This window comes from Brachypodium distachyon, chromosome 4 (genome assembly GCF_000005505.3).
Source record: "Brachypodium distachyon strain Bd21 chromosome 4, Brachypodium_distachyon_v3.0, whole genome shotgun sequence".
Lineage (NCBI taxonomy): Eukaryota > Viridiplantae > Streptophyta > Magnoliopsida > Poales > Poaceae > Brachypodium > Brachypodium distachyon.
Window position 1 is genome coordinate 48,354,030 of NC_016134.3, and position 18,866 is coordinate 48,372,895.

General features: G+C 45.0%; 3 protein-coding genes and 1 pseudogene across 3 annotated transcripts; 3 read left to right on the forward strand and 1 right to left on the reverse strand.

The window, feature by feature from the left end:
- Positions 1–153: 153 nt before the first annotated feature.
- Positions 154–2,662, forward strand: LOC100829535 (enoyl-[acyl-carrier-protein] reductase, mitochondrial). Its single transcript, XM_003577128.3, has 9 exons — positions 154–352; positions 439–677; positions 775–918; positions 986–1,088; positions 1,250–1,349; positions 1,682–1,758; positions 1,828–1,906; positions 2,169–2,287; positions 2,392–2,662. Exons 1-9 carry the CDS (start codon positions 219–221, stop codon positions 2,483–2,485), a joined length of 1,089 nt encoding a protein of 362 aa, XP_003577176.1. The 5' UTR covers positions 154–218; the 3' UTR covers positions 2,486–2,662.
- A 147-nt stretch (positions 2,663–2,809) lies between these two features.
- Positions 2,810–4,865, forward strand: LOC112268958. Its single transcript, XM_024455354.1, has one exon. It carries the CDS (start codon positions 2,879–2,881, stop codon positions 4,787–4,789), a length of 1,911 nt encoding a protein of 636 aa, XP_024311122.1. The 5' UTR covers positions 2,810–2,878; the 3' UTR covers positions 4,790–4,865.
- A 7,923-nt stretch (positions 4,866–12,788) lies between these two features.
- On the forward strand, positions 12,789–15,202 carry LOC100842699 (WRKY transcription factor 44). The gene is made up of 5 exons (XM_024455355.1): positions 12,789–12,865; positions 13,365–13,583; positions 13,778–14,301; positions 14,544–14,690; positions 14,906–15,202. The coding sequence occupies exons 2-5, from the start codon at positions 13,371–13,373 to the stop codon at positions 15,027–15,029; spliced, it is 1,008 nt and encodes a 335-aa protein (XP_024311123.1). The 5' UTR covers positions 12,789–12,865; positions 13,365–13,370; the 3' UTR covers positions 15,030–15,202.
- LOC100842393 lies at positions 15,193–18,812 on the reverse strand (annotated as a pseudogene).
- Between the last annotated feature and the right edge of the window lie 54 nt (positions 18,813–18,866).

An 18,866-nucleotide genomic window follows, 5' to 3' on the forward strand; every position in this document is an offset into this window, starting at 1 on the left:
ATCATCCCGCCTGTATTTTTGTGCTTTTCACAGTGAATTTGGATGACATGAAGTTGGCACATTAGTCTCTGTCTGGTTTGTAGATTCGATGATACAATGACATACATTGTATGGTTTAGAGGTAACACGAGGAGTCTGAGTCTGGAATAAGAAAAGAGGCCATCGTTTGCTTAGGCTCCATCAGAATCAGATACGAAAACAGAATAAATACGAGACCCATGGCGCCGCCGACGGCGAGGCTGCTCCTCCGAACACCCCGCCTCTCCCTCTCCACCGCCGCAGCATCGCTCTTCTCGCCGCCCTCCAAGGCCGTCCTCTACGACCAACACGGCCCTCCCGACCAAGTCCTAAGGTACTATCTCTCTCTCCATCGACCTCTCTTCTCTTCCCCACTAGGAGTATTATTAGATAACCATCTGGCGGACGCCTGTGCCAAAGGGTGGCGGACGTGCCGCCGGTGGAGCTCGGGGAGCGCGACGTGTGCGTCAAGATGCTGGCGGCGCCCATCAACCCCTCCGACATCAACCGCGTCCAGGGCGTCTACCCGGTCCGGCCTCCCGTCCCCCCCGCCGCCGTCGCCGGCTACGAGGGCGTCGCCCAGGTCCATGCCCTCGGCCCCGCCGTCACCCGGCCCCTCTCCCCCGGCGACTGGGTCATCCCTTCCCCGCCCTCCTTCGGTACCCCTATTTTTCTCTTCCTGCTGCCTCACTCCCCATTTTTAGCTGTCCCTCAAGTCCGGAAGAGCTCAAATTGATGGAATTCGCTTGCTTGCAGGAACGTGGCAGACCTACATTGTCAAGCCGGAGCACGTGTGGCACAAGGTCCGCGACGACGTGCCCGTCGAGTACGCTGCCACTGTCACCGTCAACCCCTTGACGGCGCTCCGGATGCTGCAGGACTTTGTGAAACTCAGTCCTGGTGATCACCGTCGCCCCTTGCTGCTTCCTTCTTAGCATGCCTACTCATTTATTTCATATGTTATTAGGCGATGCTGTTGTCCAGAACGGCGCCACCAGCATCGTCGGCCAGTGCGTTATTCAGCTCGCCAAAGTGCAGGGGATTCGCACCATCAACATCATAAGGGACAGGTGCAAATCCAACCTGGAATCGATAATACTGCCCCTATCTTAGTTTTCTGCATCATCATCATGATAATTTGCTCAATCTGGTTCTCTACTTCCCATGGAATTTATCTTTCCTCGTTTGAATTGCTTGCTTCAATGAGTCATCTGTAACTGCATTGTGGTAGGCCTGGGTCAGAAGAAGCAAAAGAGAAACTCAAACAGCTTGGTGCAGATGAGGTTTTCACAGAAGGTCAGCTGGATGTTAAGAATGTCAAGAGCTTGCTGGTACTGCTCTCTACACTGCAGCCTGCATTCCAAACCTTATTGTCCTAGTAAACTATTTTGTTTAACTTAATGATCCGTTGATAGCATGTATTTGCATGGTATGGTAAAGTTCTTTGTTTCCAACAATGTGAAGCGAGGATATTGTAATTTTTTATCAGCCATACCAAAGTGGTGATGCCCAAGCTCTTGTGCAACTCAAATCATGAGTTAGAATCGAAGTTGTTTTGCAACTATCACAAGTGATGCCAGGATAGAGCTTCAAGTTAGTGTATGTATAGGATCACCCCAACCGTTTGCTTATGCTGGTACTATTCTGTTTACTGTGATGTTAGGGTGCTCTACCAGAACCTGCACTAGGATTTAACTGTGTAGGAGGAAATGCTGCAGCTTTGATACTGAAGTTATTAAGGTAACGTCGTTAAACTTGGATCTGGAAATGTCCCTGTTTTCGACGTATAGATATAACCTGTCTCTTTAGGCAAGGAGGCACCATGGTGACATATGGCGGAATGTCCAAGAGACCTGTGACTGTTTCTACTTCGTCGTTTATTTTCAAGGTCAGTATACATCAGATCCTGGTCCTGATTATGAACAATAGTCAATAGGATTTCCAATTCTGTACGTAATGTAATAGTGAGGGAACTGAACATTCATTACTGTTTTAATGTGAGAATTAGTTTACGCGTCAAAACTATCAGCTCATTATTATGTCATGATGTGCTGAATTACCATCAATCTGAAGGAGCGGTTGCCATGTCTCAAGTTGTTTCTCCTCTCCCGTCAACCATTTTAACACGATGCGACCCTTGTGAGTGACAGGATCTTTCTCTGAGAGGATTCTGGCTACAGAAGTGGATGAGTTCAGACAAGGCGGACGATTGCAGAAGGCTGATAGACTACCTGCTGGGACTGGTGCAGGAAGGGAAACTTAAATACGAGTGCGTACTTGCTTTAACTGTTTCGGATCTTGAAACACACAACCAGATAACTTAAATGGATCTTTTGGAAGATTAACCAATGATTTTGCCGTACGTTGGTGCAGGATGGAGTTGAGTCCCTTTGACGACTTTGGACTGGCTCTTGACAAGGCCCTGGGCAAACATGGGAGCCAACCGAAGCAGGTCCTGAGGTTCTGATGGTGTGTAGATTGAACAAGGGTGTGAAATTTTTGTACGTTAGCGACTCAGTGTTGAAGTTGTGTGGCTGTGTCTGTGCGGTTAGTGGATGTGAGAGAGTCTTGTTTCCAGTGGTTGGTTATGTGGCAATTATGTGTGGTAAGACGCAAAATGTGGTGAGTATTCTGAAGGCGGTTCCTTTTTTTGCGAGGAGTCTCTACGGTTCCTTGACTGACACAAGGCAGCCAACGAGGGTCGTCCTAATCCGATTCTTGTTGCAATCCGGGCCGTTTGGATAGCCCATGTTTCCTGTTGGGCTTACAATACAGTCAACAATGGTCCTTGTTGGCCTTTAAATATAACAACAACCTCTGGTTGGAAAATAAAATAAAATAAAAAAAGAGCTAGGGAGCCATGGCTAGCAGCGGGCGGCGGCGGCGCGTGTTCTCGCCGAACGAGGAGAAGAAGAAGGAGCCCCTGCGCAACGAGCGGGAAGCGGAGAGATCGCAGCTCGTGTCCCAGATCCAAGCCTCCTACACGCAAGCCCTGCTGCTGCTGCCGGCCTTCAACGCCGGCGGCCTCTGCTTCGGCCTCCTCGACCCCGTCTCCAACATCGTCGTCAACGCCCTCTCGTCTCCTCCTCCGGCTGACTCTCAATTGGCGGTATCGGAGAAGCTCCGGCAGGAAGAAGCGGCGGGGCGGTCGGCGGAGGCGCTGCTCACCTTCCTCACCTACTTCTTCCCCTACCTCCCGGAGTGGGAGGCCGTGCGCTACCTGCTTGTGGCCCATGCCGACCTCGTCGTCGCCGTCCGCCTCATCATTCGTGACCGCTGCCTTGTCGATTACTGCTTCGCCGATTCTTTCAAGATGGCGCTCAAGTGCGCCGCCCTTGCCGCCGACCATGACCGCCTCGTCGCCACCTGGTCCGATCCCTCCACCAGCTCTCTCCGAGAATTGCGGTCCAAGATCACCTCCATGGAAGACGATGATGGTGCTCGGCGGCTCGCTCGTCTGCGCACCAAGCTGTCGTCGTCAATGCCGCCGGTGGCCGGATCAACTAGTCGGATCATCAGCTGGGAGGAGCTGGCGGCGGATCGCGAACATGATGGTGACATGGATCACAAGGAAGAGGTGGCGTCTATGATGTCTCTCCGGCGCGCGCTGCTGGACAAGATCCACGGCTACTGCCTGCGGGCGCTGGCGCGGCTGCCGGTGGAGTACCACCGGAGCATGCTCCACGCCGGCCACTGCTACGGGCCCATGGATCCCGTATCCAACATCGTCCTCAACACAGTCTCCTGCCACCACTTCCCATTCCCGGCAGCGAAGCCGATGGCGATGGAGCAGGAGGACGATTCGGCAGCTGCCAGTGCCATGCCGAGGCTGCTCCTCCGCGTCGGGGCGCGATCCCTCTATGGCCTCGCCTCCTTCCTTGACACGCGCTACCCAGGCCTCGACTTCCATGCCGCACTCCGCTGCCTCCTCTCCGCCGGTGCCCACCTCCAGGGAGCCTGCAAGCACGCGGAGAGGCAGCTTCTTGGCCCCCGCCCACATCCACATCTCAATGGCGTCCTCCTAGAAGCATATGCCGCCGCGGCCATTGCTGCGCGGCACCCGCAGCCTGACGCACAGGCATGCCGCCTCACCTCCCTCTCCCTGCAATTATCATCATCATCGGCATCCATGGAGATGATCTTTAAGCTGCTGCCAACAAACAACTCCGTCGCCGCCGCCGATAGTCGGACACTGCCAATGAGGATGCACTCGAGAGGATCACCGTCATCATCATCAGAGAGCAGGATCCACACCAAGGTCAAGGCCGCATTGAGCAAATACTACGCAAACATGAGGATCACGGCTGACCCTGACATCCATGCCATCTGCGGCGTCAACGATCGTGTCATGGGCCCTGACACCATCCTGTACCGGTGCAGCGGCCATCCCTACTACAACACCCATGTCAACTTCCTCGTCGGTACCCATTGCAGCAACAAGCAGCAGCCAATGCTCTTCTTCGCCGAGCTGAGCAATGAAGACGACGACAATGACATGGTGGCCGCGGCGTGCCCCGTGACGCCCGGACAGCTGCTGCCGCGGTGCCTCTACTGCAACTACAAGGGGTCCAGGATCGCGCACCCGCGCGTCCACGAGTTCCATGGCCGCGACCTCGAGTTCCAGAGGATGGTGTGCCACCAAGATCTCTTGGTCCCGCAGCACCAGAGCTACACATACACCAACTCTTCTATCATCCAGCGAAGTGACTACATTGCAGAGCGGCTTCAGGACATACGTAACGACTCCTGGTCTTACATTCGTGCAATTTAAAGATGATACTTTCTAAACAAACTTTATCATATATACGAGCTGCAAACTGGTGGTATTTGCGGCCGCATTTTCTTTACCAGAGTGCATACAACACGACTATATATGTCTGCAAGAAGCCATAGAAAACACATTAGTGAGTACATTAGCATCATAACTAGTATCAGAACGTTAGTATATATCAGGCTGTTTAACACGATGCTCCGTATACAAAGGCGGCAATCATCGATAAAACGCTCCTAAGTACTGAATAATCTTCGATCATACTCAGATCACCCTGGCCTCAATCGAGATGCATGAAGCGTGGGCTGAACTAACCCTCCTTCAAGTCATCGCTGCGGATGTACATGCAATCCTCTTCCAAGTCTCCCACCCACTCTGAATTCAGTGCACTGGCCGCAAGGACACGATAGTTGGCTTAGAATTGCTCTTCCAATTCCGGATCGAAATCATCGTCGTACAGATCTTCTCCGCGGAACAACTTGTCAAACTCCAACTTGCGCCCATGGAATTCCTCTGAAACCAGACATAAGTGATAGTTAATGCCTCCATGATCACCACCCTTTCTTCGAGCATTGGCTTGATTTCACAAATAAGAACAAACATCAAAGGAAAAGAAATCTGGGAGTGGGTCCTCCATGGTAAGTGTGACGGAACATCGTTGATGAAGCTTCATCTGTACGGTGCGGTCATCCATATCGTGTGCGTGCTTCTTGTACCGTCCTGAAATTCAATATCTTGGATGTGCAAAGTTTGTTATCGTTGAGATTCTCCACATATTCTTCGCCAGTCAGCAGGTGTTTAGTGCAAGATGGATGTTTGACCTGTTGAAGATGGTGATCATGTGTCCTGAGAATGTGTCATTAATTTGGAGATTGGATGGATGCGTCCGATGGTGTTGTTGTACTCATGGCGTAGTTGTTGGTAGATGTGTCTGGTGGTGCAGTGATTGGTAGCAAAATGATCGCTAGTAGTTGGTAGATGTGTCTGATGGTGCAGTGGCAAAATGATCACCAGTGTGACTTATGTTAATGAGGAGAAATTGTATGTGATATGAGTCAATATGATCTAAATGGATGTATTTTTTTGTTTTGATATTGTGATTCTTCTATCTGAAATGCTTTTTGGCGTTGCAGTGTTATTTTCTCCTTGTGTTGTGTACTATTGGTCATTTGTTTTTTCATAAAAATTTTTGACACAAAACAGTAGGAAAGTTTCCTAGTGTGTCATTTTCATTAATATATGTCAAATATGTACAATGGATATTTACAATGTTTATTGAAGAAAAATATCATAAGGTGTCTAGCCATGCCGGCATTCCTTCTTTCAGACTTGGTTTGGCACGATGTCTAACATTGGTGAAGTAATTTAAGAAAAGATGGAAAGCTGAATGTAAACTTCTATTCTCATTCTGGAAAATAATGTGATTCCGAAGGCTCCAAATGCTCCAGCATTGCAGGATAAGAGTGTCCTTGAAACAGGTGATGGTCTGATTCTGATTTTGCTGTGCTGATGAGCATATGATGGACATTAATAAATTTATATTTTTCAAAGTGAGTATTTTTTCTCCTTGTGCTATGTAGTATTGATCCTTTGTTTTGTCATTAATTCAGTTTTTCGCGGTGAGCGAGTGTTGAGTTGAGTTTTGATGACATGAAGTTGTCTGGACAGAACAGACGAGACGATAGAAACATCGAGATTACAGTCAGGATGGAACTGGAGTCATGTTCGTGATACACAGTATGGTTTAGAGCTAACAAGAGAGGAGTGACGTACCCGTCAACTACAAGGCGTCTGTGGTGACTTCGTCAATCTCAAGATGATGTGCCGGACCAGTCTGTCGAAGGCGATCATAGGGGTGAGTCTGCGTGCATACTTGTGAGCGTCTGCGTCTGTATTTTGTTTCCTAAAAAAAGGGCATCATTTGCTTCATACGCTCAGCTCACCGTATTTGCTCTATTCTATGTGCGACAACACGCCGAGGCTGCTCCTCCGTGTCGGGGCGCACTCGCTCTACGGTCTCGCCTCCTTCCTCGGCACGCGCTACCCTGGCCTCGGCTTCCACGCCACTCTCCGTTGCCTCCTCTCCGCCGCCAGCCACCTCCAGGGAGCCTGCAAGCACGCGGAGAGGCAGCTTGGCCACCGCCCACATCCACATGGAGTCCTTCTAGAAGCGTACGCCGCCGCGGCCGGTGCACGGCACCCATAGCCCGACGCGCAGGCAAGCTGCCTCGCCTCCCTCTCCCTATCACTGCAATTACCATCGTCACCGGCATCCATGGGGATGGCCACGCTGCTGACATTGCAAGACCACCACCAGCAGCTCATGATCTCTTCTTCCCAACACCATAAGCGCCTTGCCGCCGTGAGAGGATCACCGTCATTATCAGACCACAGGATCCACACCAAGATGAAGGCCACATTAAGAAATACTACGCAAACATGAGGATCACAGCTGACCCCGAGATCCATGCCATCTGCTGCGTGAACAAGCGTGTCCTGGGCCCTGACACGATCCTGGGCCGGAGCAGCGGCCATCGCTACTACAGCACCATGTAAACTTCCTCGCCACTACCCATTGCAGCAGCAAGAACCAACAGCCAATGCTCTTCTTCGCCGAGCTGAGCAACGACGATGACGACAAGGACATGGACGGCGACATGGTGGCCGCGGCGTGCCTTGTGGCGCCTGGGCAGCTTCTGCTGCTACCGCGGTGCCTCTACTGCGACTACGAGGGGTCCATGATAATGCACCCGTGCGTCCACGAGTTCCATGGACGTGACCTCAAGTTCTAGAGGATGGTGTGCCACCAAGATCTCTTGGACCCGCAGCACGAGACCTACAGATACACCAATGCTTCTATCGTCCAGCAGAATGACTACATTGCAGAGCAGCTTCTAGAGATAGGCGACGACGACTTGAGTTACATTCGTGAAATTTGTCGATGATACTTTCCAAACAAATTTTATTATATATACGAGCTGCAAACTAGTGGTATTTGCAGCCGGATTTTATTTACCAGAGTGCATACAACACGATTATATGTGTCTGTTCACCCATAAAGAAGGACTATATGTATTTCCAAGCAGCCATGGAAAACACACTAGTGAACATATTACCGTCGCAATTAGTACCAGAGCGCTGATATATATCAGGCTGTTTAACACAACGCTCCTGATGTTAACTCATGCACCACAACTAACTCCTCCTCTAGCTTCCTTTCCAACTCTTTGACTCAATTTTCCTTATTGCTCTTTCAGTGCTTAGCTACCAGTCTGCAGCTCTCTGACGGAGCTTACAACAGAAGGATCTAGGTACGTGTATGAACCTTTTATTTCCCTTATTTTTCTTCCTTGTTCAGGTTGCTCATACACGCGCAAGGAGAAAAAAAAAGCAAGTTATTAGCACTTTTAAATTGCATTGATAAACTAACATGTCTGTAAATAATGTTAAATAGTACTCCCTTCGATTCTAAATTGTTGTCGAAATATTACATAATATTACATGTATCTAGACGTTTTTTTAGGAATAGATACATCCATATTTGGACAAATGTGAGTCAACAATTTAGGATCAAAGGGAGTATTAAATATGTTTGTAAATAATGTTCATGCTAATACAAAAAAAATGCACATGGGGTTACTAAGTAAATCGGACACTCAAATACTTTTTACTATGAAACACCTCATCTAGATACTCAAACATTATAGAATCTTCTACTCCCTCTAACACATATTACTTGTCTCATATTTGCGCAAAAATGGATGTGTCTATGTTTAATAAGTGTCTAGATATATGTGTTCGATGATTTTTTTTACCAAAATATAATAAAGTTAGCGATGTGTTACCCTATGACATGCGGGTCCCGCTGATTACTAAATATTCGAAATGAAAATATATATTCTATATTAGACTCCTTGTGTAGAGTTCATCACGTGGATTCCAGTAGAGCAGACAGATTATAATTTAAATGCCCTGTTTAAAGAAAATGATCTTCACAAGGATTGAATCATGAACGTGTATAAAAGAGCTAGCAAAGTTCCCCGCTGCATTCAACCTTTGCATATTCGATGGCAGAAGCCAAGGTACTAATGCATATCTTTGCTTAGCACGGGCCCACGACACATTGAGCAATGACTGGCTGGGTATAGCTTTTGCATGTATCTTGGTAAAGGCTGATTAATCAACGTGTACCTGTGCACCTGGCTGGTTTCTGGAAGCCTCGCCCGCAGCTAACAAATCGGATAAGCTGCCGAAGTCAGTAGAAGTACTATTATGAAAAAATTCAGACCTCAGCTTGAGGGCGCAGTTTCCCCATAAAAAAAAGCATGTGTCATATAACAATTGCACTAAATATAGTAAAGAGATCTAAATAACCCTTAGATCCAGCTAAGATTTCGATACCCAGTAAAAAAAATAGAATAGAAAAATATGGGACAAAAAATAAATCCACTTGGTTTCAGACTTGGTACAACCCAAAAACAACATTCCTTTTGGTTCGCACAACCAAAAGATCGAAACAAACTCTTGTTACCCGAAAAAAAAATCGCATACGCGTACGCGTATCCGGCAGATAAAGGCGTCTTCGATTTAAACAGCTGCTGTGAAACAAGATGCAGAGGAGCGCCTATGACCAGGCGAGCTCTCGGCCAGCAGGGGTTTTGGAGGTTGGAGAGAGGAGGCGGCATCTTTCATCTAGCCATTAAAAATCAAGATCGGCCAGCGGCGGCAACGACGACACATCTTCAACGAGGCTACGTTTCATCAAGATGGTGATCCCGCTTGTGTCCTTTCACGCTTTTACTTGATGGAAGAGAAAAGTAATAGCATACATGGCTGCTTCTCTAGATCATCCAAGATGGGTGCTAGAGTCAGTTATGCATTTATACGACCGCAGCGCGACAGCCTCATCCACGTCGGTTGTGCGAAGCATATAAAAAACAATACACCAAGTGTTAAAAGTATCTCAATACCTATGACCATGGCGCGACCGCTTCATCACGTCGGTCATGCGGAATCTATTCTTAAAAAGCGTCTAGATACATGTAATATTTCGACAACAATTTAAGATCGGAGGGAGTACATTGCAAAGATCAGGAAAATTACAGCAAAAAACAGTTGAAAAGAGTATAGCGTGCAAAGCTGTTAATCTAGATCATCCAAAAAAAGGGTGCTAGATCGAACCAGCTAAACGCTAATACGACCATGGACCAATTGCCTCATCATGTTGGCCATGGATATCAAAGGCATGCTTCATCAAGCGCCTAAGCTACAAAATAATCGATCACATCTAGTACCTACGAGGCTGGATGAGATCATGACCTGCCGAGGCCAGGTCACGAATATATCGACATGTCATAAATCCATAGTATTGGACACTCCATTGCTGGGCACCGACGAGGCAAAAGCAACATACACATGTCCAGACTCGATGAAGTTAAGGTGGATACACGACTGGGCACCGACGAGGCGAAAGTCATCCCCTTCATCGACGACAAATCCTATTGGCAATACCAACATGCCAATATATACACGTGACCGGGTATCGGCAAAACAAAGCCGGACACCCACACCATATTTATAAAAATCATATGCATCTGGACGAGCAATCCAAAATTCAACGACGACCATCAGGGAATCAGCGGACCACACGCAATCTTCTAGTCAGATACTCCTTAAGCATAGTCGCAGAAGGCAAACTCCTGCGGGAGCATGTACCGTGTACTTTGTATTCAATACAATGATCAATAAAGATACAGCGTTCTCGTATTTACTGTGTGTGTTTGTCATCTATTTGTTTTGTTTTCGTCAAACAACATGTAATATTTCGACAAGTAATACCGGCCGGAGGGACCACTCAAACTTTTGCAAAATGCACATGGGGTTACTAAGTAAATCGGACACTCAAATACTTTTTACTATGAAACACCTCGTCTAGATACTCAAACATTGTAAAATCTTCTACTCCCTCCGACACATATTACTGGTGTACTCTGATTTTTTTATGAAATGTTTAAGTGATTCAAAATTAGAAATGGTCACACACATATAAACCCTTAACTATGCTCTCATAAATATACCATCCTGTACATATACATTATATAAACGCTTAATGACGCATTAGGGACCTTCCCTACTGTTTTTTCATAAAGAAAAAACTACGCTCTCATAAGAAAATTAGAAGTACTAACACATATATAAACCTTATCTTTTTTTGTAAGAAAAAAATAATGGAAATTTTGTATGTAGTAAAATAATAATATACACTAATTAATTATCTGAGAATTTTATCTATTGAAATCACATTAGGTCTCTTTTCTCATTTAGTATTACTAAATATTTAATTGTATTCTGTTAGATGCGTTGAGGATATGTTGTGATTATTCATCTTATTAGTGAAGTAAAAAAAATATTGGTATTCAATTTATGTACGTTGAATGAAGCATATAAAATAATAGTTATTTAATAATATCACTAGTTGCAATTAACCTGAAAAGTGATAAAAAAATTACTTAATTGTTAAAAGACTTAACATTTATCTTTGTATTATTTAATAATACATCATCGCCCGCCTGTCGTCGTCGTGGTGCGGCCGTATGTTCTCGAGGAAACGCTAGACGCTGACGTTGGGCAAAGATGGTGGCCATCGCCCGCCTATTGTCGTTGTGGTGATGTCGGATGTTCTCAAGGAGCCGTGTCCTGTCCTTCTTCAGTTTCTTGTAGACGGTGACGCTGGCAGAGATGGCGGTCATCGCCCGTCTCGCGCTCGGCGGAGACATGGTTTGGGGAGGCTATGACGGACGGAGTCAAAAAAGGGAAACTTCGTGGGTGGGGGAACTATTTTTTCTGAGAAAAGCACTCATGTCAATTTTCTTGCCACAACTTGCTGTAGCAACAACAACAACAACAGCCAATACTTTTCTTGGCCGAGCTCGGCGACATGGTAGTAGGGGCATGTCCCGTGATGATTGGACAGCTGCTGTTTATACTGCGACTATGAGACTCCAGGATCATGCATCCGTGCATCCACGAGTTCCATGGCCGCGACCTTGACTTTCACAGAATGATGTACAAACAGTATCTCTTGGACCCACATCACCGCAGCTACTACTACACCAACTATTCTATTATCCAGCGGAGTGACTACTTTGCAGAGCGGCTTCCGTACATAGACGACCGCTCCTGGTGTTAATTCATTCATGCAATTTGCATATGATACTCTAAGCAAACTTTATACAGCTACAAAAACACTAGTATATGTATCTGCAAACAGTAATAGAAAACACACATGTGAATAGTACATTAGTATCAGAGCGCCTGGTATCAGGCCGTTTAGCAAAACACTCCGAGACACGCTCATGGAATTCCTCCGAAGCAGGGTGCATTTGGAAGAAGATGGGAGTAACTCTTTTCTTTTTAAAGCCGATCGTATCATGAATTAAGCTAGCCCAGTGTTTAATTGTGTACGTATTTGCATCAATTTGACCGTTTTGAGTCGAGTTTGAATTTTTTTTTATTGATTCCTATGTTTCGTGCAAAATATCTAGTTACTCCCTCTGATCCTAAATTGTTGTCGAAATATTACATGTATCTAGACATTTTTTAAGAATAGATACATTTATATTTGGGCAAATTTGAGTCAAGAATTTAGGAGTACTAAGTAGCAATATTCTATAATCTCAGTATGTTTTACATCTACGATGAATACAATGGGTGAAACACGTGAGGTGTTAGTATTAACAGGTAATAGTAGATCGATAAGATGTTTAGACGAATATGCTATTTTGCCAAGTGAAACATTAGTGAGCAGGCCGGCCGGGTAGCTGTGGCATATATCTACCTACCCAAGCCTAGTCTACACCTAACAGTCAACCATCTATGCATACACGTAGCACAACTCCCTCCCTCTCTAGCTTCTTGCCAACTCTTCAACTCAATTTTCTTTGTTGCTCTCCCATTGCATATCTACAGCTCTGGCAGAGTACACGGCTCAAGGATCTAAGGTACGTGTGTGAACCTTTTATTCCCGCATTTTTTTCTCTCTCGTTGAAGTTGCTCATACACGCGCAAGGGGAAAAGGTAAGTTATTAGCACTTTTAAATTGCACTGTTAAATTAACATGTTCTGTCGTGGCTGCTCAATCTTAACCAAGCTTCAAAATTCAGCTAAAAATTGTATAATTTCGTAGAGAAAAAAAAAAGCATGCATCTGATTGATCTAGCAAAGTTCTGTACTTTGATCTTCCATTCCCTCTTCACAAGGGTTTTCTAAATCTCTATGGTTTCATATGCACATATACCTGTAATTTCCAGCACGCATCTGTTGATTTGTTTGTGCACATAAGTTATTGCAACCCCAACATCTTTCTTTAACTCGGTTGATATCTTGCTATTTGTTTTACCATTTTCAGCACAAAATAATTCCTCGTTACTAGCTCAGGATCAACTTCTCCAAAATATAACCTAGCCTTATTCCATCCTATCATTGTTTCCCCTTAAAAGAAAAGACCCAAAACCATTTGTTTTTATGATTGATTAGGTTGAACGGTTGATGAATTGCCCTCTACTTGTTTTGTCAGTGGAAGATGCCAAGTCAAGAAAAGATAACAGCTGTGAAGCCTGTGGCCTCCAGGCCTTTCTCCAGCTTCAGTTCCTTTTCGAAGCTTCTGAAAGACTTCACTACCACTGGTTCCACGCCGATTACTTCTCCAGAGGAGACTGTTATAGTTAGGCGGCCAAAGGCTACACGCTTCGCATCGGCACCGAGTGATCTGACAACTGGAATCACTGCAACCACGGTCAGTTCCACACTGAAATTCAACTTCTGAATTTAGAAAGAAACTTAGTTTGTTTTTATCAGGTACCAGCAAAATTCTCCCCAAAACAACTCTTCAAATTTAAGCACATATATAATATCTGTTAGATGAGTTTTCAAACTAACTAGGATGTTACATTGTGATGGTACTATGGCACTTAATGTCCCAAACTTTAGTTACAGGACGGTGGTTCAGACACCACACATGAGCAGATGGTCGTAAACACAGAACAAGCAGTCTCTTGTGATGACCATCAGACCGTATTCCACAACATCAACAAGCCGATCCACAGTGCGAGAAATCGTCTGTCCTATGATGGCTACAACTGGAGGAAGTATGGGCAGAAGCAAGTGAAAGGGAGCGAGTTCCCAAGGAGCTACTACAAGTGCACCTACCCAACCTGCCCTGTCAAGAGGAAGGTGGAAACTACACTTGATGGCCAGATTGCTGAAATTGTGTACAATGGTGAGCACAACCATCCCAAGCCCCATCTTTCAAAGAAGCCAGTGTCATCAACGGGTACAGAGGTTGTCATTGCCGACCTCTATGGCAGTAATGATGCTGGAGCAGAAAGCCGTTTAGGAGGATGCAACGGCCTATCTCTTATTGGTTCCAATGTTGTGGCTGATACATTCAGAAGGTGTTGTGATTGCTTCGATGAGCTTGGAGAAAATAGTCTGGTCTGTGACTGCAAGGGCAGGTATTTATGTTAATGTTGTTTAATTTGGGGATTCAAAACTTTGTTACTTTGTTAAACCTAGCAGCAAAATGTCTCTAGTCAAAATTCTATGCAGTCAAGAACAATATGTCTACAAATCCATGTGAGTGTACATGTGTGAGAGTGCTTTCTTACCGTGTTTCCTAAAAAAAAGCACAATATGTCTACATCTGTTTGGTCCAAGAAATCCAATGTTTCATTGTTCAAAATCGCCATTTTTTCAGCCGAAAGGAGGAGCAATTAAATGGCCTGGGAGCTCATGTTGAGGCTGCTCGTGTGTTCCAGGCTTCGACAGAATACGAGTCATCTGAGGATGCATTCCGTTGGCGCAAGTATGGTCAGAAGGCTGTTAACGGCAATTTGTTTCCAAGGTAACATACTTCTGCATGAAACCTTGGAACATAACCATCACCTCCGTGAATTCATACTATTGTCTATTTCTGGGAGGATTTGTACTACTAGTGTCATAGCATAAACATGTTTGTGTTTAAACACTGAAATGTCAAATTGCAATTAAATAAACACAAGTGCAAATTATAGATCCATATTAATTACTCTACCTGAAGAGTGGCTGTTGAACTTGCAGGAGCTACTACAGATGCAGCACAGCCAGATGCAATGCACGCAAGTTCGTTGAGCGTTCATCGGACAATTCACTGGTAACAACATATGAAGGAAGACACAATCATATTGCTGAACGACTTGGATGAAAAGAGAAACAATGCTGCTGTGATTCAAGGAAGAAGAATACAATATCAATAGTGTGCTTGTGATGATGCTAAGATAGATATTCAGAAGAGAAGGATACAATGTTTATCTTCGCCTAATAATGTTACTGAATTGATCCATCTCGGACTAGTGTATTCTGATTGCTTAGTAACAACTCTTTAGATATCACAAGTTACGTTACAACTTACTAATATTAATATACTAGCCTTATCTGCCTCTGGTACAATTCCATACATTTGAAACAGCAGCAATCTTTCGACGTAAATCAAAACAATTTGTTCCACACACCACAAAAATCATTCGCACACAAATCTCATCTCAGGTGCATTAATTAGTTGGATTACAACATGGAAACGGGGCCGAACACGATCCAGTACCAACCAAGAGGGGATACAAAAGTTCCAAGGGGAACCAAGCAAGCCAGGAGCGCATCGGAGCTGTTACACCTTAAAGTTTTCACTCAGCACCATTGCCTGGATGCCTACGATGATACAGAAGATGTCATCAAAATGCAAAGCCATAAATGAGGGTGAAGGTACAAAGGCAAACAACTGTAACACCAGTTGCCTACCTCCAGGATGTGGTCAGATTCCGGGCTTTCCGGTCTAATTGGAGGTTCTCCACACCGCTGGTTGCACGCAGTACTTCTTCTGAGATGTCGTCGGCATCATATCCCCAGTTGTACTCATCTTTCCTTGTGTTGGAAGCGGAAGAGCCCCCTCTTCGATCTGCATGTAGAGAGCATTTGTTTTAAAATTTATGGGCGCAACACCGTGGCATGTGACAAAATGAAAGAATTATATGGCAGTACCTGATGTCTGTGATGATGGCATTTGCCTGGCAGGTTAAAAGGCAAGTGTTACCACAATTAAAGGAAAAATAAGAAACAGCTGCAACGTATTTAGAATGTCAGAATATCATTAAGTTAGGTGTTACCCACCTTCCCATAGGAGGAAGGACCCCAACTGAAGATGAAGATGGTGGCCTCCTCATATTCCGATGTTCAGTGTTTAATGTTTGTTCGGACTTGGAATTGCCAATCCTCCTACCAGCCATCCTTGTTTGAGACAAATTCTACTCCACAGAAGAATTTCATGTAAACCAAGTATGCACCGATGTCAGATAAAGGTTTTTATTGACTATTTAGAGGAGGATAACAGAGATCTCATTAACAAAAAGAGTGAAGAAACGAAGATGGAAAATAGTAAACAAATTCATACATTGAAACTATAATTGATCCATGCCGTCCACACCAAACTACATATGCCCACCAAAAGTACACTTCAACGACAGATATTTAAACCACCAATGTTCAGGTGTGGACAAATCAAATGTGATCACAGCTCAACAACAATAATGTGTTCCAAATATAAATGCCACAGCATGGTAAGCTAATAGAAAACTAACCGATGTAAAATAGTTAGAAATTTATTGTCCTACTCAATCTATTCTCTATCCATAAAATTCAAAACAATTGCCTTCTACGGGTACGCTGAAAATCCAAAACAACTGCATCTAACTTGTTTACACAGTTAGAATATCTTAATGGGCATCATAACAGTTGCTTACACAATTAGAAATTGAGAATATCCTGAGGGTACATCATAACAGCCACAAATCTTTTTGTTACGGACGGACAAGCATGTTCTGACAGGTTGGTTAATTTGCATATAAATACTAATCAAGAATGGGTTATGCGTCAAATTCATGCAGATCTATTTTACTGACCGTACTTCGGGGTTAGCAGGAGATTTACTAACCTCATATTTGAGATATCCTTAAAGAACATCTAGAAGCATGGGACCACTCTCAGCACTCCTGCTCCCTTCAGCTCCATTTTTGCTAGAAAAATCCTTGAGTTCATTCTTCCAAAAGTCCTTGGGCTGATTTACAGTGCAAGACACACATTAGTGGATGTTGATTTCTGACAAAGACAACCAAGGTACATTAAATATAAGAAATATTTACCAGATTACATTCTGGCAAATAAACTTTCATTGTGTGACTTAGCTGGGCCCACTCCAAGTATTCGCCTATAAGTGCTGTCAATAACCTACCTGCAAGCAACATAAACTCTAGGATGTGAACCACTAATCCTACAGAAGTTTGCAAAAAGAAAAAAAAACAATATGAGGACCTTCAACATTGAAAAGATATGTGGATGAGACTTTATGCAACAAATACAAAGGCAATAAATTATATTTTTACAAATGCATCTTTGATCTAATAGCAATGGTGCAGAACAGCAGAAACATGAGAACTTGTTGGTCACCATCCAGCAGAAAATAAGATAGATCTTTCAGGTTGAAGCATAGATAAAATAAAAAAGAGATATGCAATACAACACGCTTAATTGATCTGAGTTCCATCATTCCTAGCATCCCAAACAAGTTATGTGCAGATGATACAGGCTGTATCGATCAAACAAGGCATCCTTATCCAGAGCACAAACCTGACGCTGAAGCATGCAGCTGCTTAGCACGGTCATTGCAGCTGCCAAGCAAAGCAGGATTCCCTCCGTCATCATTCTCCTCTACGACACGATCCTCCTCTTCTATGGCCTCAAACACACTTGCTCTCAGTTCAGCCTGGTCATGCAAGACACGTCATGCGAAGATATGATGCCTTGTGCCAAAACAAGCCTTTCAATGTAAATTTAATAACTAATGGGAGTGTGTGGATATCACTGAACATAACCTAGCTGCAACAGATAAGGAAACAACAGCACATCTCAAGCTCTTTACCCAACAATTATGGTATTGTGAAAATTCGTTAACATACACTTAACTGAACTACATTCCCAGATCACTTTTTCGCATAATAACCATACAAGTGTTGTAAAAAAAAGGAACCTTACAGTCCAAAAGAGCACTGGGGTCATCTAGTGATGCGGACACCTCACAAGAACACATTTCCAACCCATGTCTGTAACACTAGCACAACACAGACGCTAATTGATACTGTCTTTTTTTAGGTAATCAACACGGGGGGAAGCATCCCCACCTGAATATATTACTTCATAGGGGGGATAGGTAGTCCCGCCACAAGACGGTGACTACCCTATGATCTGGGCTCTTGAACCGGATAGACCAAAGGGTTAGACCATCTAGAATACTAGTATAAAGGACACATGTTACACGAAGGGTCTCGCTTCGGAAGACCTTAGCATTGTGAGCATTCCATATCTTGAAATTGAGCTGGGTAGGCCGTGCGGGCTAATTCATAATGCAACCAAAACTAAACTAGGTAGAGTTACGCCAGTGAGAATTACTGCTGTGTTGTGTACCAACCCCCTCAGAAGAAGGGCTGAGGCAGTAGCTAGCAACCGGGGAGGTCGAAGCGCAGAGTGAATCTAACAGGAGCAGCGTAGGGGTAGGATACAGCTTTCTAGAATGGGGGCAAAAAATAAAAATAAAAGATGTAAGATTTGGTGAAAGGGGATCGCGGGCGGAAGCAGGAAATGTGGAGTGGAGATCCTGGGACTGGGAGCGCACAGACGGGGAGGGAGAGGTAGATCCGCCGCAAGCCCTAGCACTAGTGGATCGAAAGTAAGAAGGGGATGGGTTGTGAAGTGACAGACCCTAATCTTGGCGAGGACGCCCTTCTTCTCGAGGGTGTGGGTGACGAGCGTCTTGAGCTCCATCATCTCCCGCGCGTAGTCGTCCATCTCCTCTCCACCAAGGTGCCATTTTTTTTCTCAAAAAGAAGGCGGAGCGGAGCAGCCCGGCGGTGCGAGAGGACAGGAGGGAGAGATGCGAGAGGAGGAAGAAGAAGAGCAAGGGGGGGTGGCAAGTAAAATTACCAAAAGGACCACGGCG